This window comes from Bombus vancouverensis, chromosome 5 (assembly GCF_051014615.1).
Source record: "Bombus vancouverensis nearcticus chromosome 5, iyBomVanc1_principal, whole genome shotgun sequence".
Taxonomy (NCBI): domain Eukaryota; kingdom Metazoa; phylum Arthropoda; class Insecta; order Hymenoptera; family Apidae; genus Bombus; species Bombus vancouverensis.
The window spans coordinates 14,832,975-14,859,804 of NC_134915.1; the positions used below are offsets into that span (position 1 = coordinate 14,832,975).

At 38.7% G+C, this 26,830-nt stretch overlaps 1 protein-coding gene across 7 annotated transcripts in view; it reads right to left on the bottom strand.

The window, feature by feature from the left end:
- The window catches only part of LOC117158988 (Kinesin heavy chain 73), a 180,894-nt gene that overhangs the window by 18,513 nt on the left and 135,551 nt on the right, over positions 1 to 26,830 (bottom strand). For 2 of the 7 annotated variants that reach the window (XM_033338429.2, XM_033338435.2), the window contains exons 3-20: positions 16,564 to 16,727; positions 9,874 to 10,142; positions 7,551 to 7,798; positions 7,256 to 7,373; positions 6,609 to 6,821; positions 5,835 to 6,098; positions 5,206 to 5,455; positions 4,970 to 5,112; positions 4,250 to 4,597; positions 3,605 to 3,781; positions 2,844 to 3,366; positions 2,487 to 2,708; positions 2,133 to 2,399; positions 1,860 to 2,042; positions 1,535 to 1,726; positions 1,158 to 1,451; positions 883 to 1,058; positions 250 to 418 (exon numbers count right to left, since the gene is read on the bottom strand). In XM_033338429.2, coding sequence (XP_033194320.1) covers positions 250 to 418; positions 883 to 1,058; positions 1,158 to 1,451; positions 1,535 to 1,726; positions 1,860 to 2,042; positions 2,133 to 2,399; positions 2,487 to 2,708; positions 2,844 to 3,366; positions 3,605 to 3,781; positions 4,250 to 4,597; positions 4,970 to 5,112; positions 5,206 to 5,455; positions 5,835 to 6,098; positions 6,609 to 6,821; positions 7,256 to 7,373; positions 7,551 to 7,798; positions 9,874 to 10,142; positions 16,564 to 16,727 — 4,220 coding nt within the window. The remainder of the gene's footprint in view (positions 1 to 249; positions 419 to 882; positions 1,059 to 1,157; positions 1,452 to 1,534; positions 1,727 to 1,859; positions 2,043 to 2,132; positions 2,400 to 2,486; positions 2,709 to 2,843; positions 3,367 to 3,604; positions 3,782 to 4,249; positions 4,598 to 4,969; positions 5,113 to 5,205; positions 5,456 to 5,834; positions 6,099 to 6,608; positions 6,822 to 7,255; positions 7,374 to 7,550; positions 7,799 to 9,873; positions 10,143 to 16,563; positions 16,728 to 26,830) is intronic. The other 5 variants (XM_033338438.2, XM_033338437.2, XM_033338432.2 and 2 more) reach the window with 3 other exon arrangements.

Consider the following 26,830-nt stretch of genomic DNA (forward strand, 5'->3'; position numbering starts at 1 on the left):
TTATCGTTTATATTAGCTTCTAACTTGAGTATCAATCAAAATTTCATTTATCTTCTATGATTTCATAAATTATATATTCTTCCAAAATTGCTCATTGTTACCAACGTTAAATATCAAGCATATAATTATTTCATACACTTTCAGTTGGATGTGCAATTAAGAAATCATAGAACGTATGATCGCTGAATTTGTTGTTTGGAAATGTTTCGTTGGAAAAATGTAATGGATAAAAATGAAAAGTTTGCTTACCGATTCCGAATGGTTTAGCCGGCGCAGAAACGAAGTTCTCATCGTTTCTGGTGTGACCCGTGGATGCACGTCGCGAATGAAGCAGCCCGTTCAACTCTGTGTTGAGATCAGTCACGCTTTCAGAACGCGTAACGTTCAAAGAGTCCATCGAGGTATCGGATCTCATGATCTGCAAGTAGTCGGCGTATCACGTTACTTATCTCTATCTCAGGAGATACTGTATGATTTAACTATAGTTTGTCCAAAATCAATCAGCCGTTCAAGGCCTTTTTCCAATTATAAACAACATCACAAGTGACCCCTCCCTCTTTTACATTCTTCAACCATTTACAAAATTAAAAAAGTTAATGAAAACATTTCTTTCAAATATCATCTTCGTTAAGTGTACTGAGGTGTTTATATGGCCAAATGATTCTAGACAAACCGTGATAATTTAGAAAAAGTGACAGGATAGTGAATACAATGAAATTTTCAAACTAATGATACTACAATGTCTAAAACTACTACTGGTTTGGACTGGAATAAGAAAATACTTGGACTCAAAAGTGGAACACAAAATACCAACTATAGAATAGAGATTAAAATACCAACTATAGAGATTAAAAAAGAAAAACAAATTAAACAAAAGCATACAGTGCGTCCGAGACGGCGGAGAGGCAGTAGTACCTGCGAGAAGTTGGGTACGCTTGCTGTCTTGCGCATAAGTGGTTGACCCTGTGCTTGCAGTAATTCTTTTACCGCGACGCTTTGTCGTAATCGGTCTAAAGTTAAGATACTTTCCACCGCAGAAACACCGCGTGTATATTTTTCTATGCAAACATCAGACATGTGAGTTTAAATTATATTTTTATGTATGTTTGGTCTTGAGTGTACAAGATTTTGCGTAAGTATTATCAAAGCTGACTTACCGATGTAAGTCTCGCCATCACATAAGCTGTTGTCTTCGCCACTTGCAGCTATTTGTGCCAAACTCTCGCGATCTTCCAATTCTTCGCTAGCCTTTGGTATATTAGACACGACTTCGTAAGTGACTCCAGTTTGAGTTAAGCAGTCGGTACGAACGATTCTCTTGAAGATTCTGTCTGTGATACTTTGCCGTTTGTAGATGTTCAAGGCTAATCGTTTACGCAGCACAAGGTCCATTGGCGCCGGGTGTGAGAGGCGCACCGTTGTTTTCAAAATTAAAAAAACCCGCTCGTTTGCTAAAATATATTCATAAACAAAATTGAAGATTCCGAATATTATAAATTCTTGAACATTAGATTTTTATTGTTATATATCTTACCATCTGTGACTTTGTTCAGATGTATATTGTCGTGTATACTGGAATCCCAAGCAGCGATAGCGCACACATCTTTCTCTATGCGACGAATTATGGGTAAATTGTAGAATTTATTGCCATGTTCCTTTGGTAAGATGGAATTTAATCCGGTTACGGAGACTTCTTCTCCCGACTGATGTGTTGAAAGATCATCGGCTGTGAATATTCGATTATTAAGAGATCATTAAATGTTATTTTGCTAAATATAAACGATTTTAGACAAATTGTGACAGTTCACAAAAGGATGAATAATTTTCCACAAAATACATATAGAATCTTTTTGACGTACCATTGAGATCAAGGAAGAGAACAGGTATATGTGGTTCCATTCCTGGAGGGGGGTTCCAGTCAGCAGGTGCACCAGGAATACCTGAGCCTGCTGCAGGGACTAACACTGCGTTTCTTTCTTCTGTGAGACTGACCCACTGATCCACGAGGCTTTGTTCTCGTTCAATATCTTGTTCAGTTTTATCTGTAATTATACATTGAAATTAATTACATGATATTAATTATATAATGATTTCAATAGAAGGTCGAAGTTTTTTCTATACGAAAAATATACCTTGTTTGTTAATGAGTTTCTGTATCTGTTGATCCAAGTATTGTCTCCTTCTCATTAAAGCTTCGCTCCACTTTTCCCTTAGTATACTTAAGTCTTCGTCCTGATAACTATCCAATGGAATCTGAAGACGATTCCTTACAGACACGCTACCAACTGCTATATTTAATATCGACTGACAAATTATGGGCAATGTTCCTGAATTTTGTACTGGTTTCACACGAACTTGTATTCGTCGTTGCTGTCCTTGACGTAACTGATAAATACCTCCTAAAAAAATATGAATTACATGCTAAGCAATGAGCTATAACGTAACGATATTTTAATATATTTAAAAAAGACAAGTATACAATGTACCTGTCCATGTATCTTGTTTCACAACCACATCCACCGGTGAATATTCCCCTTGCTCATTTAGTTCCTGAATTTCGACCCACAATTCGATCTTCCGCGTTAACTCTGACCATCGATCAGCCAGAGATCTAGCTTTAGCAAGCTGCTGCTCCACTTCCCAACCTGGTTTACTTCGCGAAAATCCGGCACTTCGGTGTCCCCAAACTTCTATGCTTAAGGCCCCTTCTGTATATGAAAATGTGTTTCTATGTATTTAAAACTTCCATATCTACATACGTATCTAAAAGTATCTTGGAAAGCAGCCTAATAGGATTAGTTATCGTGTCACTGAGACATCAAACAATTTGATTCACCACTCACCGCTACAGTGTTCGATAAACTCCTCCGTTATGGGCACGGTAAAATCTTTCGTGTGATTAAACTTGAACACCAGAGAGTCTCTCTGCCCTATCTGGCAATTCGAAGTTAATTGTTCGGAATTGTCGATAGCTGGGACCACTATGGGGTCTGGATGTCCGCAGAACATATATTGACAAAATACAAAATGGCTCAGTGACAGAGGCAAACCAGTTGCTTGTTTGATGGTCACGCGACAAGTGATGAAGCTCGATCCGGAATAATCCTCAGGTTCTGACGAGGTCGAGTCATTCGACGATTCTGACGCTGCCTCGCAGATACGGTCCTGAGGAAAGTGACCAGATATGCGACTAATTTCGACCTGCAGTCGTCCAGCGACTTCTCCTTGTTGGCTGATAATTGGCGTGTGATAATCTAACCGAACGTCGTGAAACAGAACCTCTAAGAAAATATTCGCTACTCCAATGAGATTGTGATTCTCCTGGGACTCGTAGAACGGGTCTTGAGTCTTCCCGGGCACTTCATCCTAATTTAAAAATCGTTCAGATTTACATAGTTTTTCTAGTTACTGTTTAATGCATTGCTGACTGGCTATGAATATGCTCGTGTTTGCATAAGCACAGAATCACGTAAGTTTTGTAAAATTGTGTGTATTTTAATTGTATCCGATTAGCTTTGATATCATCAATTTTCCTCATCCTCATTTTGGATAAAATAGCCAGTCGAAAATGTATTAAAAAACTAGAATGAACTAGGTAGTATACCTTAATGGCAGGTAATCGTTGACAATTGTTGGGATCCTTTCTGTCCTCGTACATATCCCGCATATCGACTAATTTGTTTTCTAATTTTTCCATGGACCACACCTGGCTGCCCATGTTTGTCCTTTTCACTAGAATCGCAGGCTCGCTGACGAAGGCGCCCCGCTGAAAAAATACACTCTGCATGTCGAAGAGTGTGAAAGCAGAATGAACAGAAATAAATAAATACAACTCAAAAGGAAATTAAATTAGTACAACGAAGAGGGTGTATATATAAAAAAAAAAGATAATAATTGATGGGAAATTGCAAAATTATATCACAAAGTAAGACAAGATAAGGAAGAGAGTGAAGAATAGAGAATTCAGAAAATATATAAAGTAAGAAGTATTAATAAAGTAACAAAATATTTATGCTGAAGTATTTGATGGATAAGTTGATACATAGGCATACTGATATATTTCGAATAAATTTCTTAGTTTTCACTTCTAATAATCTGAAAAGATCAGGAAAAGCAATTTCATTAGATTCAAAATTATTTAAAAGTTGTAAACACGAGTTTTAAGAATCCAGAGTCAAGCTCTGAAGATTCCTTAATCCATTACTTTAAAGATGTAATAAGAATCAATAAGAACCAGCACATGCGTTACCTTTCTATTTGGACTTAAATTGTTTGGCGGAATCTGTAAAGTGACGCTAAATTTCGTTTGCTTCCCCATCTCTTCCGCCAAGAAGTTTGCCTCCTGCACCAATGCGTTCGCCTTTAAGATGTCCGCTTTCAATTGGCCTAAACTCCTTTTGAACATCTCGTCTCTTTCCTGGGCCCACTTCTCTACTCGCATTTGCGTAGTTGGCGTGCAAGCAGGAAGTTTACTGCTTTGACTGCCCCGCAGGGGATCGTATGGTACGTAAGGGGAGTATGGTGTCGATGGAGACAAAATGTTGCGAAGTTGCTGAAACTGCCTTTCGTACTCTTGCCTCTGTTTCTCTAACGCGACCTAAATAAAGGAACACATTGATGGTACTTGATAAGATAAAACTGGGAAGTAACAGTCAGCTGTGACAATTCCATCCAACATCGAGGAATTTCATATAACAAAATATGATTCTGAACCTTCCCAAGTGAATATGAAATTTAGGACTATACAGTTAATTAGGTTACTATTATATGGCTTCTGAAATAGTTGCTTAGAACTGATTAAAGAAGTTAAAATAGAAAATTTTTTTGTAAATCTCCAAATAGTTCTTCACTTTTCTCGAAAAAATTGTTGGAATTGTGTCACTTATAAAATAAATGTGCGATATTCCCTGTTGGATATGAGCAATATCTTTGAGAATCTCCGCCAAACATCATCAATCCCTAAGAATACCTGTTTATCTTCTTCGTGCTGCTTCTCGAGTCTAGCGATAGCTCTTTGAATAGGGTCGTTCGACAACTCGTTAAGCATCAGTTCTTCTCGTGCAAAAGTGTAATCAATATTCTGTGCCGGCGTCTGAGGCTCACTGTTGATCGCTATAAACAGAGGGACACACATATACGTACAGACTATCGGGTGTCACACATCGATCTCAAAGAATTCAATCAGGGATATCCATTAAGCGTTACCTGTTGCACTTCTGGGACAATTCACCCGGAAGAAATGATGATTTCCCCAGACGATCCTGTCACCGTGTAACAACGGTGTTTTCTCTACTACCTGAGTGCCGTTCACGAAACACCTAGCACCGTTTAATGGTGTCATATAGAGGCCAGTTTCCTCTATCGTGATGACACAGTGTTCAGGCAGAATACCAAGCCCGTGCAGCTGAATGTCTTGGTCTGTCTTTGCCGAACGTCCTCCAACCAGAGTCCTTTCCTAATTATTAACACAACGAGCACAATATTTTGTATTATGTATTTTATACTTTACATTGTACATTTTTTTATGTATTATGTTACTTACATATACAGAATGTTCTAGTAATTATGATACAATTGGCAAATGTAGTAATTCTATGTGTAAAATATTATTTGGCAATTATTTAATTTGAGAAACGACGAATATCTCCAGTTTTCTAAGATTAGTACAATTTACTGGGATAAATTCATATTACATAACAAAGATATTGAGAAATGATATTTTTATGATCAAATTATACGCTACTAATATATCAACGATTTTCGTAATCGATATCTTATTAAAAATGGGAGGGGGTGTCTTAATTGTTCGGAAGTAATTAAGAATTTTTAGGTACCTTCAGATAATAAACTAGCAACTCGTTCAAGCTAGGGTCGTCGTTTAGATTTACGAGATAATACTTGTTCTTTTCCACTTGGATACCAGAGGCTTGAACACTGATTCCCATTTTTTCTAAGGCCTGCTGCCTTTCGTGTTGCAGCCTCTCGGTTTTCACCAGTTTTTCCTCCCACGTTTGCGACATTTCCTTCATTAATCGTTCCGATTCCGACAGCTTCTCCGTTATGTCTGTGCGTTGCTGGCCCACTATCGACCCTTGTCCCTAAAATTTCCGGAAGAAAGAGAATCCTGAGTTTAGTAGAGCGCGGAAGTAATTATTTCTCGAGTAACTTCTACGAATGCAGTTGTTTGTTAAATCCGGAATGAATTTTAATGGAGCTACCAAGTACGAAGTTCGAGGAATCGGTTTAAGATTATTTCCTCTGTCTAGTTTATTAAATTTCCGATAGTTTATAACTATGTTGTACGTTATTTACGCCTCTTTTAAAAATAAATCTGCTCGATTCGACGAGTTTCATAACTTCGTTGGAATCTCGTCTCTCGTTGAAATATCACATTATTCGTATTTAACGGAATTAATCTCGATCGTTCTCTTTGACGCTTTCCTTGTAATTTTCTTCACAAAATGCGAAACTTCGACGGCAAGTTTTTAATACGGCTAATTGTAAGAAACTTCTTCAAGTTTTTATCGACCAGCTCTAATGGCCATGTTTGTCTGTCCGGTCTAACTCATAATTAATACAACGATGTTAACGAGACTTAATCATCTTACAGTTGCATGTAATAGCATCTCTTTCAACGCCTCCACTTCCTGCCTTAATTCCCGAATGATTCTTGCATTTGGATCCTCGTTGACCACCGCGTGATTAACGATTCTCTTGGCTCTGTCCGCGTATCGCAGGGTTGAAAGCGTTTCCTCGTAATTATCCGCGGCAGGAGATATAGTGGCTACCATTACGGTCTTACTGTTCCCGCCAAGGTTATCCTATAATTAAAAGTACAGCATGGTTATAAATGAAAGAAGTTGCTTTTAAAATTAATTAAACGTCGGTGATCGCAAAACTTTGTCTTCTTAATGATTTCACTGTATTTTAATTCTACAATTTTTTCATACTACGATCTATCATCCACGGAGTTTAATTTATTTATTTTTTATTTATTTATTTTTTTTTAGATACAGTTGTAGCCTACTTTGTAATTATTAACGAATCTCTTCATATTGAAAGTTATAATCCAAAAAAAAAAAAAAAAAAGAAAGAAAAATAAAATCTCCGCGTCAAAAAGTACCATCCTCACCACCCTTTATATTAGTAATTTTGTGTTAATTCGTTCTTTACCGTACTGACATATCTTTCCCATTGTGTACCTAACAATTAGCAAGCTGGTCGCATCTAACATTCCAAATATATCAAACGATACCTTCAACAGCCACGTCAGAACCGAGTCCCTGTACGGCACGAACTTGTCCTTATTCTTATTACTTCCGGAATTTTGATCCGCCAGCTTCGAAATGACTAGACCCAACGTCGTTAGGGATCTGCAAACATTTGTCTCTCTTATATCGCACGATCTATCACGTCTCTCGTATATGTCCAGGCGCAAACACTTCTAGCCTTATTAACAAGCTAGAGGATGGTAAATATTTAATTACAAGCAACGTTTTCTAACCGCGTTAAACGATTAGCTGTATAGTGTCAACAAAAGGAAACTTTACTTGTTTATATTGCTTCCTTCTTTAAGCCTATCGCCCACTGCTCCAGTCTTCACAGCCCTTTCGCTCCCTGCCAAGTCCACCAGGCTCATCCGCGAGACCTTTTCACCGCTGACGCCGCTCTTCGAGTCCGTCAACGTTTGCGTCAGGATCACGGAGAATACAGCGTGCGACCGTGAACTCTCGGAATTCATGTTCGTTGCAGCTACCGTCCTCGACTTGTTCCCCTCCGCCATCAGATTGTCGATGTCCTGCGAAATCATTGCGGTAACTCGTGACGCCTCACGGCCAATTTGACTTTTCTCTTGTTACCGTTCGAATCGCACACGCGATACACAGCTTCGAGCGGTTTCCAACATATCATCCGGTCGTTGATAGATTACTCGGGTGACTTGACTGACTTGGTGAAAGGTGATTTCTGGGCTCGGGTTACCGGCGAACGGATGACTGGCATGGAAAAGTTGGGAAATTAAGGCGATTCTGTTGGGAAATTCAGTCGATTCGGCAGGAATGCTGGATTTAACGATCGCAACGAATCGGTAGCTGGCGACCGTGACGTAACGAGCAGATTCTTGGGTATTCCGAGAACCGGAAAACCGATTTGACATTCTCCGACTTTCGTGTTCGCCTATCGAGACCCAAGTTTTACGAGGGGACCATTTCCACTCGTTTCTCGAATGTTACGTATCCATCGTTTCTTTGAAATTCCAAAAGCCTTTCTCTGTCTTCCTTTTGCGATTATCCTCAGATGGAAAAGGTGGATATAAAAGAAAGAGAAAGATATTTGGACTTTCTAACGATTTCCAGTACGCGTATGTACTTGTCTTTTCCAAGATAATGTTTTCGTCTTGTAATTTTGAAAATCGGAAAGAAATCGATTGGAAAATTCCAGTCTTTCAGCGTAATTCCGACAAATACGGCAAATAGTTCCCGTTAATTTGTAGAAACGCAGAGAACTGACCGAGACACGGTGACGCGAAATATAAACGAAACGTGATGAAATACGAAGGAAGAGACTGCTAGGTAAACGTTTCTTAAGTTTTCCCTTAAAAACTGCAGGATCGAACGACTGTGCGCGCCGTTTGTATGGAAAAAGAGATCGCATCGAAAGGATACAAAGGAAAGCCGAAAAACGTGACACGATAGTATCGTAGTTCACAGTCGATGAAGCAAATTGAAACTTATCACGCGTTACTGGTATGCACGAAACGTGTTTGTTGCATAAAAGAGGTAACCACTAGCTTCGCATACATGTAAAACGACCTGATTTTACTTTCTGAAAGGATCGTGTATCGTTATACACCTTCGTTCGTTTAATGTTCGTACGTCGGTCGAGCGATCGGTAAAAGTCATCGGATCGGTGGTAATCGCGACAGTTCAATCAACTTCATCAACTTAGAAAATAAACCGACGTGCGTACGATTTTCAACGTTCTTTGCAAACGAATACCAATTTCATAATGCACATCAAAGAGATTCATATTAATTTGGTAAAACGAAACCACGCTTTTGTCCATGATATTCGGTTGCGTTTCACGAGAACACGAAATCATTAATTTCGAAAGCTATAAAGTTCACTATTTCGCGATTTAATTGCAGATGATAGTACATTATTGCGGGAATTAAATTGTCGAAGCACCGCAATGACGGATATCGATCATAACGGTTTCAGTTTTGGCAATATGCCAGTTACACGCGAAACAAGCGATAAATAACACCGCTGCGATTTGCCGTATCGTGGAAAAACCGGACAAGCGTGTTGCCAGTCCTCGTTTATCGATAAATAACTCGATCGAAAAGAATATTTAGAATAAACAAGACGTATCGTACGAAAGAACACGACAGTATAATTTATACGTAATTTCTATACGCGAGTATCTTGTCTATATCGCGAATAAAACGAGCGATATCAAATATCTAGGTATATTGAACGATACAAAGAGTGTGATAAGAAGAAAACGATATTTACAATTTTCATGTAATTTTAATAATTCGATTGTCGCTCGTAACTCGTACGCGTACAGCGTCGAACGAAAGAAAGTTTGAAAGGAAAAGAATACGAGAGAGAGAGAGACAATGTAATTATACGAGATGTAATTTTATATTTAAATAGATATAATAGGTTTAACAAATATGAAAGAACGCGAAAAACGTTTAACGCAAAAGTCATCAACGCTCGCAGTGTAGAAAATTCTCAATTTTACTTTCTTCGTTACTTTACTTACCAGGAGTTTCAGGCACTTGCTAACTTAATATTTCGATGCTTTATGCGCACACAAAAGGAATGATTAAAAGGACGGGACGAATATCGATAAATCTTCCCTTACCTGAAAGGATGTGACGGCGAGCTGACTAAGTCCATCCACGTACGGGCCCAGGACATTGTGTTCCCTGACTTTCAGCGACTGTTTGTTCGGCTTTGGATCGAGCAGATCGTGCACCTTCTCGTTGTAGATCTCCATATAGGAAACCTCGACTTTGTAAGTAAGCTCCGAGCTCTGTTGCTTCGCGATCATGTCGAAGAGGTTGTCGCACAGCCGTGGTATGATACCTTTGTTCTCGCCGCTTCCCATCATCGTATACGATTTCCCGGACCCTTTTTACAAAATTAGCTTTCTTATTAACTTGGATCAATCGTTAAAAAAAAATGCAGACCATCGGATCGATCGTATCTATTAGTTTGACCGAAAAGTTTCTTTCGTTTTATAAGGAAATAATAGACGCACAATATTTTCTTGTTTATTGAATTGTGCACGAACATAATAATAGAAATAGAACGAAATGAATTACGCTTAATTCAATAAAATAGTATAAAGCAGAAATTCTTGTCCATCTATTATCGCCTTATGAAACGAAAGAAACTTTTTGGACAACCTAATGTATAAACCTGTGGAAGAATTCGTGAAATTTTTTATTCATATTTTAATTTAATATATTATTCATTGTTTATTATAATAATATTAAAATTCTATTTTTATTAATATTGATTAATTCCTTTCATTTCGACAGATGTTCAACGAGAGAATTTGCCAAAGTAACGGAATTGAAAAATTGAAATCGAAGCTGAATCTTTTCTCCCGAAATTTGTGACTTGTATGAGACACGTACATCGATCTTGAAAATCCTGTTGTTTCTCGTTATTATACACAGACTCAGAATTAATGAAACGGGCTAAAAGGATTGTCTTTGCGAGAAGTTATATCTCGGCGATAAAACGACTACACCTTGATGAGATAAGAGACATCCCGTAATTTTTGCCAGGCTTTATGACTTCTCTTCTTTGGAAATGTTTAGCCACAGGGCGAGTTATGTAAATGAAGTAATCGAGCGAGGGTTGGCGTTTAGATGTTATCAGGACCGAGCGGAGGATGGACTAATGGGCAGTTTCAAACGTAGAACACGAACCTGATGAACCATAGCAAAATTTGAATAATTCCTGGTCTATAAAGTTGCGACTAAGGTCAGAGTTCGAATCGAAGCACGTTAGTAGTAGAATATATTTTAGTCGGACTACGACTATGATCCACTCAGACTGTAACTCGATTTCATAAAGTTTTATAGATGAAACGTGTTCCAATTCAAATCCTGTCGAAAAATCGCAAGACGATGGATCGCGCAAACCAAGGCAGATCACCCTTCGGTGAACTCAATTAATTTTCAATTACGCGTATTCAAATTTCCACGTCAAACACATTTTCCTGCCCATCGTTAACGTCCAAGTCTCCTTTTAATTCCAATCACTTTCAAGGAAACTGACGCTGCTCCGATCACCGACAGACCATTCCTCCATGGACAGAAACCATAATCGATATTCTCGACGATTCTCATAATGCAAACATACTTTTTCACCCCATCATTAACTTGTAAATCTTCCTTTAAATCCTCGGCTCTCGAAGAAACCTGTAAGACCGCGACGATCAACAGCGAACCATCCTCCAACAGGCTTTTAACCCCCAATTGACACCATTGTTTCCTCGAACGTTAACAGGTTTAAGTTCGCATTCTCATCTACAACTTCTCATAAGACGTACAAGCATTCTATCCTGCTATAATCCCTTGAGACGATGAGCAGAGCAGAGGTGCAATCCGATTGATCGATGACAAGCGAGCAGCTAAGTGCGAGAAGACGCGAGAGTCTTTAGAAGTGCGTAATCTTGTTCCTTTTTTCTTTTTTTTTTCTTTCTTGTTCACCCTTCTTTTTAACATCGCGGCAGTGATTGAACGTCGAGGGAAGTTCAACATTCGTCGTCGTCGTCGACGTCGTCATCGCCCACGCTAGGGTCAATGCCTCTCCCTTTCGAGGGGAGGCATTGCTATCGTGACTATGCGAATATCTATTGCATTTATAGGAAATTTAAATATGGAAAAATGATAGAGTACGCGTGACATGGAAAAATATACGGAACATCCTAAGCGAAGCGATTTGTTATAAGCAGCGGATAATGTGGATTTATTATGCGCTAGAGGGAAATTAAATTGTAAAAGATACACGCAATACGTAAAAATGATAGGCACAAAGTATGCAAAGTACAGCGTTACGTATTCTAATATTCAGAAGGTGAAACGAATTTCTACTTTCTTCCTGGATATCGAGAGGGCTAAAACTTATTCGACAAGGTCTGGCGCGAGAGGCTACCGCGAGTAATTAAAAATCATTGTCCGAGGCAAATGTATCGCTTACTTAAATCGTACGCGAGCAATGGAAAGATTTATGGCAAGAGTCAAAGACGCATACTGGAAAATTAGGGCGATTGAGTTAAAGCAGGAGGAAAATCCTCAGAGAAACCTTCTAGGACCAATTCTGTATAAGCTATACATGTTACTAGGGCAGATGAGGGGATATTTGTAGGATACGACAGACAGGTCAAAGGCTATAGGATTTACCTGCCAAAGACCAAGAAAGTAATAATATCTTGTCATGTCAGGTTCGAGGAGAATACGTTTCCCTACGAGAGTGTTAAGATGGAGACGAGCAATATAAAAAGGAGGTCCTCAGAATGGATATGGGACGTAGAAGATTTTGAACTTGGAAGGGGAGCGGACTGACGTCGAAACACAAAGTGATGGCGAAAACGATGAAGGGGAGACTGACTACTTCATGGACAATTTAACGAGTGAGAATAATCCGGGGGAGGCGCAGTGAGTGTACCGATTGTGCCCAGGAGGTCGGCAAGGTTACATAAACCAAAGACATGTGATAGTTGCGCTCATACTGCGATCGTTCGCAAAACTCAAAGCATGTGTGTACCTGTGAATGTGTACGAAGCCCTGAGGGGGCCAGATGCTCAAAAGTGGACTGATGCAATAACGAAGGAGTTAGACAATCTAAAAAGTAAAGATGTGTGGGACGTTGTGCAAAGGCCCTTGAACAGAAACGTTCAGAATAGACTGTAAGTGGGTGCTTGTAATAAAGAGAGACTCTGATATACCCGATCATCTAATACGGGCTATGCCCCACACGGGCTATGCCCGATACAAGCAACCTAGTACCATTTCACATATCGATGAATATTTATCCACGAGTTTTCTCCGTTTACACATCGAATAACCTCAACAGAAACAATTATCAAACTCATACGAACCTATGGAACAGTCCTACAGGGATTAGCAGCAACGAGCCACGTCGCTAGATTTGAATAGCTACGATCAATTATACTCGCAACAGTTGTCAATTCATCGTGATATATCACGGAGGAAGATCCAAGGGAAGATCTAAAAATACCAACCATTCAAGGGGAAATTCAGAGAAACGTAATAAAAGAGGTGCGCAACGTTCTAATCGACTAGCCCTGGAACGTAAAAAGGCCAGGCTGAACGAAGGTTAAAGAAGAAGCATCCTACTGACTTGTTATGGAACTCCCATGGGATACGTGTTGCATTAGCAAGATGAAATCCTACCGAGGATAGTCACCCAAGTGGTAATTCATAGCTGGAAGAATTCTTCGAATGTCCAATCGAACAAATTGTAAAGAGAAATAACCGAAATAAAAAAAAAGGACATTTCCACTTCGATTCCATTTGGTTAATTCGCTTTAAAAGCAGAAGGAAAAAGAGAAAAGGGGCCAATGTCTCTGTAAGGTGAACCTTGCTCATACTGTTCGCGTTTTATCGGCGTCGACCCCTCTAATTGCGTTATTCGTCGCGCAAAAGCGGATGACGGTGATCGTGTTCACGGGGTGGAACCATGTTCTCGCCTTATCGGCAGAAATAAAACGTTAGATGAAAACGGTGAACGTGGATGTTGAACGACGTAGAAAATCAGTAACAGGCGTTTCTTTCGCTTGGTGCCTCATTTGGTCGGAGATTAGACCATTTTCTATCACGTTTTTCCTTCCATTATCTTGCACATTTTCGTTCTTTATCTTTGCCTTCTATTTCTACTCCTCGCGTTCCTTTTCTTCTTTTTCCTTTGTTTCCCCTTTTTCTGCTCGTTTTCGCTTCTGGTCGTTGTTCTTCTTCTGCACTGTACATTTCACGCTGCTTTGCTTCCTTTTGACCTTTTTCGCTTCTTTTCTCATGTTTGAGCGTTTACAGCGCAGTTTCCAGCGTATATAGTTCATAGATGCCGATAAACGACGTTTTAAATAAAAAAAAGTTTGCGCGATATACACTGTCATTCACAAGTTGTGTAGTTTCGCCTCAGACCTTCAGATACATCGATAATTTGAAAAGGTTGTTTGCTTTTTATCTAATCTCCGTGAAACACAAATTGAGTCAAGTTTTCCGCAAACGCTAAGTTCTAAAGGTGTACTCTTTATAATGGACGACGTATATTTTTATTATCGTGGATTTTTCCATTATGCTTTCTACGCTACCGAAGTTTAGAAATATTCCTTCTTTCTTTTTTTATCTTTACTTATTTAGAGTCACGTCCTCCTCTGAAGGCTGCTAGCGACTACAGACTCCTGTACAGTAGACTTTTACAAACTTTTACAATATTAAACAAATTGTTTGGTCATAAATAGTACCAGTGCCACATAACTCGTGTCAATTGTACAGTAATTATCGTTACCTTTCCTGTCATTAGATTATTTCTTATATTAGTTTTATTTCTTCCCTCGTCGTCTTCAGGGTTCTTCGAATATTGCGTCGTAGCGTTGCGTTTTGAAAATCAGCGAACCTTTTTAGCCAACTTTCAATGAACTGTGATAACCAAACTACAGTTCACGCCAGTGCATAAATTTCTGTTATCACGCGCTATTATTTCCCTCTGTCTTTCAATTGGCGGCATTATTTCCTTAATCCTCAACCCGTGCGATTTTAAGCGCATGGCCGGACTCTAATCGACGCTGCTTCTCTCCGTGCTATTCTCTCTCGGATTTAAACGCAGCATAAAAACCAGCTGCCTTTTCGTCTCTCGCGAAAAAAGGACGCTTAAAAATGTTCAGAATCAAAATTCACGTCGAGCGAATAAATTCATTGCGCGTTTCAAGATCTACGAATCATTGAGATCACAATCGACGCTTGGCTTTTTCTTGTTTGTCCTTTTCACCGGGGAATTTTGAAATAAAAGTTCGTGTCAGGGCGAAGAAGGAAAGTCGTGGCGGAAAAATCTACAGGCAGCACGCGATACGGAAAATTAGGAAAAAATATCCGGAGCAACGTACTCGTCGCGATATTTAGCAGACTCGAACAAATTTCTATTTAGACACTTTTTTCTCTAATTACGTTCGCGAGAACATAAAATCGCACGAACGTCCGTAGTCTCGTTGGCAGTCACGCGAACATCAACGCTGCATTCGCTATGCAACGAACGGTAAATAATCAGATTCTTGCCGATTAATGACGATCTCGTCGGAACGGAGAGACTTAAAGACCACAGCGAGGCGACAAATCCGTAATGCGACACGCTTGTGCAATGTTAATGAAACCAGAATCTGATCAAAGTAAGTACGTGGAAACGTTCCACGTGAAGGGAGTTTAATCAGCTACGTGTTACGTTGGGTGTGGCTATCTGAAGGACCGTGAAATCAAGGTCGAAATGTTAAACGCGTATAACCTATCACGTTATTTATTACCAGTTTCTAAATTATCTACAATATAATCGAAATTTGTTTCGATTCGAACGAAGAGAAGAATACACTGTATATGCGAACGTCAATGAAATATGTCCATATCCAAAAGGGAAAAATCCGCAACTGGGAAATATTAGGTTGTCTGAAAAGTTTCTTTCGCTTTTTGAGGAAATAATAGACGCACAGACTCGGTTTCACGTTTCTACGAAGGTGCATTGCTGTAAGAAACACGTTTGCGAAAGAAAGACACGTTTCGGACAAGCTACTATTATCTTCGGATAAGAAAACCTTCGGTATTTTGAAAATGAATGTTCCAATAGGAGTGGCTATACCGTAGCAGGTATTTAAATAATAAAATCGCGTAGACACGGCTCGTAACAATATAAAATATCCATGTTAGATTCTTGCAAAAGTTTCTCTCGTTTCTTCTATTACTGCAAAATGGATCCAACGTGATTCGATAAATTAATATAAAAGAAAAAATGTGCTGCATCTATCATTTCCTTATTACAAGACAAGAAACTCTTACGACGATCTAATATTTCGAAACTCCAAAGAAATTTCGAACGCTGCTACGTAAAGTTCGAATTAAGTTTAAAATTAGTTACACCGTCGTGTGTAACTTCGCCACAGATTCGAATTCCTTTTAGCAAACCTACGTCACAGGAAAGCTAGCAGATTATCTAAACATCGTACTAGATAACATCAGGAAGCAGGAAGTTAGGTTTGCCTCGGGTTAGGTTCAGTTAAATCTATCACTATCTGATGCTACCTATAAATCCCAATTCCCTTCACTAAATCTATGTCGCCTCGCAGGAGAATCCGCTAGATTCCGTCAGATATCGCTAACGCAAATCACCAATGACAGGTACAGGGTACGACAATTTATGTGCGTACGTAGAGTTTCATTTAGCAAAGCTCAACTCGATCTTCGTATCGTAAAATATATTCTGTTACGTTGGTTCCATGGTTAATCGGTATATTGATGATATGTTGTCTCACCGGTTTGACCGTAGGCGAAAATGCAGGCGTTGTAACCTTGGAACGCATTGTCCAAAATGTCGCGACCCAGGGCGTCGAACACCACATCTTGATTCGCAAAGTTTTCCACGGCCGGGTCCAGGGAATAGAAACAATGATCGAACGCGAAGGTTTTCGGCTTGCTCCTGTAACAACACGAAAAGGTATGTCATTCGTTAGCACATTTCGTAAAGACTGACTACGAACGTGAAATCAAACCGAATTAACGTCGTTTCGACTGAGAACCTCGAGATAGAAATATTCACCGAAAGCTCGAACGTATGATCGTTGCTTTACGTTTAGGGGAAAAATGACGAAACCAAGGAACAGGAGAGAGAAGAAAATGACAGAGAGGTAGAAGAAGAAGAGATAGAAGAGGAAGTGGAGGAGGAAGAAGAAGTCGATGGAGATGGCTAAGAAGATGATGAAGACGATAAGATACCAGAAGGAGAAGAAAGGAAAAGGGAATATTTATATGTGGAATTAGTATAAAAAGTTATTTATCTATTAGAATAATTATTTTCATTCGTCCAGTGTTTTTAATCAAATTTAGAATTGAATTCTCTGATAGGGATTAAATTTCTATTTGAAAAATATAGAAAACCGATGAAATTCAGTCGTTCAATAGCCACATTATATATAATAATTTATTAGAACTATTTCATCACTTTATTTAATTGCTAATTATTTAGTATATATATAAATAAAAAATACATTTTATAGTCAAAATATTTGTACAGTAAAATTTTGGGAATGAAATATTATAGATTCAATTTTCATTGATACGTCAAAATGTAGTTGGAAACTTCTCGTTTCTATATCTTCGATATATGTATCATAATATTTGTTCATAAATGTAAAATAGAAAGTCCCCGGAAGGTTTCTAAAGGAACAATGACATTATTCCGATAATTACACATATTTCTCAGTATCATATCTGTCATCGATTTACGAGCTCCTGAGACTCGGTCGATGAAAAAGTTAGTTGCGTGTCGAGGGCTGATTTGTAACCCTTTTCGATGCCAGAAACGTTTTCGGTATTAAATCCCGACGTTTCCCTCCGGGAATGAAACCGTACGTGAGCCGAGAGTGGAATCGCGTTTACGACACATTACTTTTCAACGTATTTTACCAATAATATTTGAATAATCAAGAGTAATGGCAAGCAACTCGATTCTCATTAGTTACGAACGACGTTCCATTTATAAAATTAAAGAAAAAAAAAATTCTCTTCCCACGAACGATCGAACAATTCGATCGTTGTACCTTTAATTTTTATTACTCAATAAAATGTCCTCAAACGCTTCGATTATTAATTAATACTTATTATTAACCGTTCTGCTATCCTCGAATTTTTATATTCTAATCTATATTGTAAGATATATATATTTTCGTAGAAAATAAGGAAAATTTTCAATGCCTTAAGAAAATGTTCAACATAAAATTGAAACGGCAAATCAAACGTATCAATGACAGTTCTTCCGTGTTTTGTTCAAACTTGAGATACCTTTTGATATTAAAAAGATAAGAAAGAAGCTCGAAAGAAGGCAGCATATTAAAATACTATACCAATAGTGGGGGAATTAGAATTAATCCTTTTACAATTGTTTTCGACCTAGTCTGTCAAAATACACGATTTTCTCTAACGCAATTGTTCCTCGGTCGTAGTATAGCAACATATTTTTCTGTAACTCTGTAATTTTCCATATCTTACCTTCATCTTATTTTATTAAATTCCTGTACTTCCGATACATTATACGAGCCGCTCATTTCGAATTGCAGGTCGAGTACATTTTTCGAAAAAAATAGAGAAAGCGAAAAATGTATTTCAATGAATGTATTTCATGAAGGATATTTCAACGTGAACTTTTTATTCATAAACAACGCACGATTTACATTTTAGAATATTCCTTTGTTTTGTTCGTTTGAAATTTCGATAAAAAACGCAATCGCAAAATTGTTAATGCGTAATCATTTATTTCGATATGCGGTGCGAGTTCATTTCCTGCGATCTACAGTTTCCTCGAACAGTCGTCGCATCAGTAGAATAAAAAACAAACGATATGGAAATTAAACAGCGGTAGTTTGCTTTCTCGGCTCTTATCTACCCACGAAAGAAAATTACGTTACATAAAACACGTTACACTTTGAACGATTAAAATTTAATCAGTTCAACGATTCACTAATTTCGAACGTAGTGTTCAGGTTCGTTTCTGATGCAGAAGGAAGACACTGGCCTGGCTAATTCTCAAAGAAAAAGAAGGAAATTGTTCGTATATTGAGTTCAGGTCTACTTAAACACATTGCAGAGAAGTGGACAAACCAAGTAGAGCGTATCAATATTTTTCGATCGATGGAAACGCGGACGCTTCAACATCTCGAAACGAAGGAAGATGGACTCGCACCACTTTCAAAATCAACGGTCCACGTGCTAATTTTACTAGTTTTTGATACACAAAGTAGGCGTGAAACGCAAAGCAGGAAGCGAAAAGTAACAAGTGTTTCTGTAAATATTCGATTGGCAATTAAGTGATTGCGGATTTTGTCATTAGGTGGCATTGACAAAATCCGCAATCGCTTAGTTGCCAACACAATACATTTATTAGTAGAAAAATTGGTTAAAATGTTTTGTGAAAATTGGTATAAAATGATTGGCTAATTGTACTTGTGTCTTGTACAGGATTGTGCATTTTGGACGATCAGCTGTGCTCATTTTTTATATTGTCGCGAGTGTTAAGAAACATTTCAGAGGTAACAAGGATAAAAGCAAGTCATTTTCATGATTTTTTCCATCGACTAACTGCTGTCTCTACGAGTCTAGACGTTTCTGGCGTGTAAGTAAATGGCGTTGAAGTGCAAAAGCGTTGAAGTAATTCTTTTTATTTCACTTCTCCTTATCGTTTGTTGCATGCGATACGAGCCCGGCGATCATCTTTTATAATGTAACCATCGTTGGCGTACAGTATGGCATCTGTCACAGCTATCAGAACGCAAAAGCAAAGAGATTTTTCTTAACGTTAGATACTTCACGCTGACATCGCGCCTATTTGTTCCAACAAATCTCCAACGTCTTCTCTGACAGATAAATAGAGCGTACGTTGTTTAAAAAGAATATTAGAAAATAATCGAGTAGAAATTCCAGCTTCAATCTCCCAGGACCGATTTGCAACCAAGCGAATGAGTTTTGTTCGAAATTGATGGAGCAATTACTTTTTCAATTATCGCGCACGCCGGTTTAAAAAAGTTATTGAACGTTGCGCTTAAAAAAGTTGATAAACGATGAAAAGAATCGAGATATAAAAAAAAAATTACATTTGTACCTCGAGACTATATCTACGTCCCAGGAAAACGTTCCAGTTCCGTGTAACTAGCAGTTCGAGTAAAAAAAAAATTCGTGAAATTCGCTGGCTTTTGTCGTCGTCACGCGAGAATCCGCCCCCTCCCCCTCTAAGGGGCTAATCCCGAACGAGCAGACATAACGAAGAGAATTATATCGCTTCGAGGTTAACAGAGATTCTCCGTTGTACGTGACGGAATAACTAGAGAAAAGGCATTTTCCATCGCGCAGGGAATACGAAGGCTCGTTCCATTGGAAATGAAAACGATTTCCTCTTGTCCTGGATATATCAGAGCCACGACCCCTGTTTCAACGTCAAAAGGCTCCAGAAGTCGTTGAAAACGAGCGTCGTTCCACGCATCGGCCGGCTATCGATTTCCCGTCGCATTTTCTCCACGAGTAATCAGTTTCCATCGGTTTTTCCTGCCCCGAGAAGAAAAAAAGAAAAAAAAAAAAAAACTGGAACGCTTCGACTACCAGGCCACACCGAGTCATTACGGGGCTTGTGATTTCGGATAAAATCGTTCGTCGAGGACGAATCACAAAGACATCCTCTTCGAGACTGGCCAGAATCATTATCGACGGCCATCCACGCGAAACTTTGCCGATGTTTGCGTTTCGCTTTGAAATTCCGAAGAATCTTCTTGCAGGATGCGCAAGAAGGTCTCCTTCTTCTACTCGTTTCAAGGAGCGTCCGGCTCACTCCGATGCGCGTTCTATCTTCCAATTTGCGTGAAAGCTTTTGGATCGAAGCACGAAACGCATATTTCATGTATATTGCTAAATTTTTCTGAAGATTTCGAACTAAGAAGTTTCCTTGTAGCTATTCATTCTTACCTCTCCCTTCCTCCTTCTAGGAATGCGTATGGTCGATTCCGATACAAGAGTTTACTAAAGTCTTTGCTCACTTCGTCCAAAATAATTACACCTTCTCGTATTTTACGTTGACGTAATTATTAACAATCGTAATTTCTCTTTATGCGTTACACCAATCGTTGAAAATACAGTAAATGCAATTTCAAAGCTTTCCTGTATCATATACGTAGTATATATATTTAAATATCGAATGATATTCTATTATATTATAATTATTCTCGTATATTCCATACTATCGTTTATATACATTCATTTTACATAATAATTTCCATCGAAACGCGATATTTTGCTGCAGTAGAAAACGCAGAAGCGTTATACAATGTAACGGAAAACGAACTTGTAGGGTAATTATTCGTTGAAACTTCTGTTTCACTTACTACCGTACCATATTTCGTTTCTTATGGCTCGATATAATTTCACTTCTTTTAATTACGATGCAAACAAGCGTACAGGTAAAAAGTACGACGAGTTATTAATTAGTTGGCAAAGTATGGCGACACAAAGCTTTGACGGGAGCATGTCAGCGATGGCGAAAAAATTGCCCGTGTAAACCGGGGTCAATATCGATCCACGCCCCCATTAAGTCCGCTCGACGACTCGCCGGAAACCTTTTGCGTTTGCCATATTCCTCTTCGTGTTTACCCGCCTCGTATTCCGCGATTTTTGCGTGGCCGTGTGTAAACTTTCGACTGGGCCATGTCCCACTAATTGTGTTTGCCTTTAATGCGGCTACTTTGAAATTGGAACGCCAACTGCTACGCAGAATGTCGAAACACCTGGGATTACGTTATATCGCAGAGACTTTCTTCTTCTCGAGTAGCAGGCGGCCTTTACGCATACCGTGCGATAACTCAACAAACGAATCTATCGTTTAACAGAGATAATCGCGTGTCTCGTATCGTAATAACATCGACAGCGATAATGGTAAAGCAACGAAGCTGATAATTAACGATAACAATGAAAATATCTAGTAGTTTTGCTTATAATTACGGAAATACCGAAATAATCTATAGAATTTGTTCGTATATTTTCTACGATATCCTTTTCGTATCGACATTCTATATATATTCTATTTGTTTATTCATCCTGTTGAGAATTGTGAACGTTAGTCGCCGAAATAAATGTATAGGAATATTCACATTACACGTAGAAATAATATGAAAATTGTTTTATATTTATTTAATACGCGATTTACAAGATATTCGTAGATATCCATTGCAGCATTGTCTCAGCATTCTTTTTGTCTCAGCATCTTTTTACCGCTATGCTTATTTTGTTCCACGAGACGCTACGCACGTACATACTCCCACACACACTCATACTCATATACGTGTGTCACCACTACGCAGCTAATGCAGTATGGCACGCAAAATTACATATATCTCAATACACTCTTTATTTTGTTTTCTCATGCGCAGTATCTATGGTAACAAATGGTTTGTTGAAATAAACAAAACCTTGTTATGATATGTCGCTATCAAATGTTACCAAGGCGCCACGTTGGTCACCCGTGACCATCAATAGGATAAACGGTCCATTGGGGAAGAAAGTTGTCTTACACGAATTTATGAATATTTTGTCATATGTTTTGATTAATAAAAATACTCCCGTGGCGTCCTGAGCGAAACATGTGATTTCCACGTGGCGGTCAAAGTGTTTAATAGACAATGCTATGTTATCTATGTAGCGATATCGAACACGAGTTAACTGTATATTTAATTAATGTAAACCGTGTACGTATTACGCGAACAATGTTTGAAATTTCCACATTTATGGCGATATAGGTACACCCTGATTATGCCAGCTTTCCGCGTTACGTCAACATCGAAACATAAAATACCAGGAGATCGTTATTGTTAGGGTATTTGCAACAAAGCTCATAGCAGCGGTCATGATTTTCGCATTGTTCTTGTCGCTCCACTTTCAGTTACATTGCAGCTTACAACAACGGTTATTAATACGTGGACGTGAAACGTAGCATTTACGGTAACGAGGTCTAACGACATCGCTACGAGCTCTTCAGTATCTAAACTAAATGAACGTTTGCCCGAGTTACCTCTCGACCTTATAATTTGGCAAACGACGTGTAACGACGACGGTGCAGGTTCCCAGGGTCGTAGTTCTTGCTCGATATCTCCAGGAAATTTCGAGAAATCTAAGCTGGCTGAGCATAAACGCGGTTAAAAGTGATTTCTTCGGCAAGTTTTTACGAGGTCGATGGACGACGAGGAGATAATGAACGTCGTATCCGTTTTGGAAACGATCGAATCGATTTCAGAGTTCGTAAGCTGGACTCGCCTCGACGACGATCGTTCTTCGTCCCATGAATACGATAAAACTTTTTCCATCGGCCTGTAAACGTGCCAGGAGACGAGTGTCTGCCCTCCACTCTGCCAACTAGAATCGCCGATCTCGTTGCAAGCTGTAGCCATTTAACGACCCCTCGAATCCGAACAACGATTCTGCATCGACACGGCTAATTTGCATAATCGCGTGGATGGACGAGCGTCTGCATGTCCACTGGACGATTAGGAAATCGTTGCGATAGACAACTTTCGCAACGACTGAGGATAAAGCTGCAGAGGAGGCTCGTTTAAATGGGGTTGTTGGCGAAGATTCGTTTTCCAGAGCCAGTTTCGGGTGCATCGTTCTCGAGTAGATGGCACGCTAGTTTTGAAATAATAGTTTTACGATATCCGAGATATACGTTGATTCTTCGCAGTAATTATTCAGGCTAGTGGCCTTACGTAACCGTATCGATTCTCCTATTTCATAAATAAGCGAAATAAAGAATCGTGTTCTATATCTATATCTCTTACTGCACACACAAAAGAGCTTAAATACATATAAATAACAAATAAATAAATAAACTTTCGAAACAAAAAGCTGCTCTTTATTTTACAATACTACAACTGTCTTCCTCAATCTTTTTCTCTTCCATGTGTTTCCACAAAGGCTCGCTTTATTCCAATTTCTCTCTCTCTCTCAATACACACACACATATTCTTCTAACAACATACAGTACAGCCCACTTACGGTCTGTAGCACTGTCTACATTACACGTATAAAACATATCCAGGTTTCATGCGAAAATATAGAACACATCGAAAGCATAATATTTGCAACGTACAACGTACCATTCGTTTCCATTCTGTCCATAAAAATACAAATTTGCGTACGTATCCGCAGAATGCTCATCAACCGCTACAACCACCCTCTCTACGTTAATTCTTTTAATTGAAGCGTCGCATTAAGCATTCTCTGTCGCGTAATCTAAAAATACCGCGTCCATCAAACGAGACGCTCTCAATCCCTGATAACACACACACACACACACACACACACACACACACACCAATTACAAACAACACGACATTCGTCCTGAAGTCTATCAAAAATTACAATCTCCCGGTGTACATCCACCCTTCGTCAAAAAAGAGAAACACCCTCTCACAACTAATAAACATCCCTTCGACCTACCGCCAGCAAAGCAAACACACCTTTCCGTGTACAACACGCACAACACGGAAACAAACCTGCCTTTTTCCCTTCCGAGAGTCCTCTGCGAAGCAAACTCTTGTCCGTCGTTAACAACGCGACAAGGACAACGCCTGGTCGTTCACCTCCTTTGGAGAATCGTGTCGAAAGGGAAGGAAAAAAAATGGTGGGGATCGCGGAAACAACACTTGGCACACGCGAATTGGGCCGACGTCGCGTCACAGAAACAGACGGAGAGATTCGTTTTCGCGTTTTGTAGCACGTTATGGGGACACGGTGTGCAAAAGGCGACGTAGGCCGCTCGATAGTCCCTGTTTTAATCGAGAGCCGAGCCTCTCGAGCTGGCCGGCTGGCCATCGCGTGACAAAATCCCTTTCGACGTGGATCTACCGGGTGTACGGGAAATGACGCATCTTCTCGATGGAAAATTTTACGAGCCAGAACGTGGGCTATCGTCCATGGATCGCGGAGCATTTACGATCGAATGGGAACTTGCAGAATAAGGGCCAGTTTGGGTGATTAACACAGTTTGAGAAAAGGCTGGTCTTGGTATTAGGTCGTCCGAAAAGTTTCTTTCGTTTTATAAGTAAATAATAGACACATAATGTTTTTTTGTTTTATATTAGTTTATTGAACGAACATAATAATAGAAATATAACGAAATGGATGATACCTAATTCAGTAAAATAATATAAAACAGAAATGGTCCTAATACTTACGCGACAAAGTGTTTTCAGCTATACGGATGATATACGGTGGACGTGAAAATTTAAACGTTGGTAACTGATCATCTATTTATAATTATAATATTCTTGTCAAATAAAGCAACGTCTTAAAAGTAAAATTACACAGCGAAATTATTATAGTATCACGATTTTTTAATATTTCAAGCCTTTTAAACTTTCGTTTCTTCGTATTGTATTGTACGTTTCGGTGGTACGATTGGCGGACACGCGAACTTTCGTGTAACAAGAAACATACATGCCATACGTGTTACAGATGTACAGGCGTTAATAAGATGTTGATAAAAAATGAATTTCCCTTTTCGAAGGTCGTGGTTCTATTTATATATACATATATACATATCCACATGTATTTATATATACATATCCATTTATATATACATATCCACATACACTATTAAACAAAATAATGGAAACATGTTACACGCATATACGTCATATATGTATATGACATATAACAGCTGTTTCCATTATCTTATATTAGGTTATCCGAACCTAATATATTTATACATTTGTATAATTTGTATTGTAATATTTATACAAACACGAAACCTAATCTGTCGAACGTTGTGATCTTTATTATGATAGAGCAAAATCGACCATACGTAATTCAATAAAATAATATAAAACAGAAAATATTGTGCATCCACTATTTCCTTATAAAGAGAAAGGAACTTTTCGGACGACGTAATAATTAACGCTGAAGGCGAAGAGAGATTAAAGATTTCTAGTATACTTGCGATTTGTACGTTTATTTCAAGTATTTAGTATAAACGTAAGAAGCAAGAAACGTCAGTGAGAGAGTTCAAACGTAAGCCAGCGTGTTGAACATCAGGGTAACTTTCTGGAGGTACCTGGTGCTTATATTCTAAGTGTCCATGGGGTGGATTTTGCTCAATGTTTCCTGTAAAGTGGCAATCTGTGTCTGTTCAATTCAGTGACTTTCCAACGATAATCTGTCGCAGAGTTCTCATCTGGTTTGTTACTGAGCGGACTCGTTGAGCGCTCAAGAAACTGTTCGAACATGTATGTATTATACACTACATGTTCTCCTCTTAAATTGCGATAGACAGCACATATATAAATATATATGATGTCTACGAAATTTAGGAGCAGAAAGCCTATAGCGGAGATGAGACGGTGGTCGAGAAGAAAAATATATAACGATTTAATCCTTTTTCGGTTTTTCGCTTCAGTCAGGAATTACGAGGTGCACCTTTCACGCCGATTGAAAACTGTAGCCCATGAAATAGGCCTAAAAATCTGTTATAATTTCTTTTTTTACTTTAACAAAAATTTTATTGTATTCGTCAAATATACGTAAAACCATACTTCAAAATTCAATAACTTCATTCCTTTCTTTCTTTTCTAAAAAAATCACAAAAAGACGCTGTTTTAGAACATTCTAATTCAGGACACCACCTTAAGGCGATCATGATCGAGAAGGTATAGTACATTATACACTACATGTTCCGCTCCTAAATTACAATGAGTGAGATATATATAAATATATATGTCATTCACGAAATTTAGGAGCAGAAAGCCTATAGCGGAGATGAGACGGTGGTCGAGAAGAAAAATATATAACGATTTAATCCTTTTTCGGTTTTTCGTTTCGGTCAGGAATTACGAGGTGCACCTTTCACGCCGATTGAAAACTGTAGCCCATGAAATAGGCCTAAAAATCTGTTATAATTTCTTTTTTTACTTTAACAAAAATTTTATTGTATTCGTCAAATATACGTAAAACCATACTTCAAAATTCAATAACTTCATTCCTTTCTTTCTTTTCTAA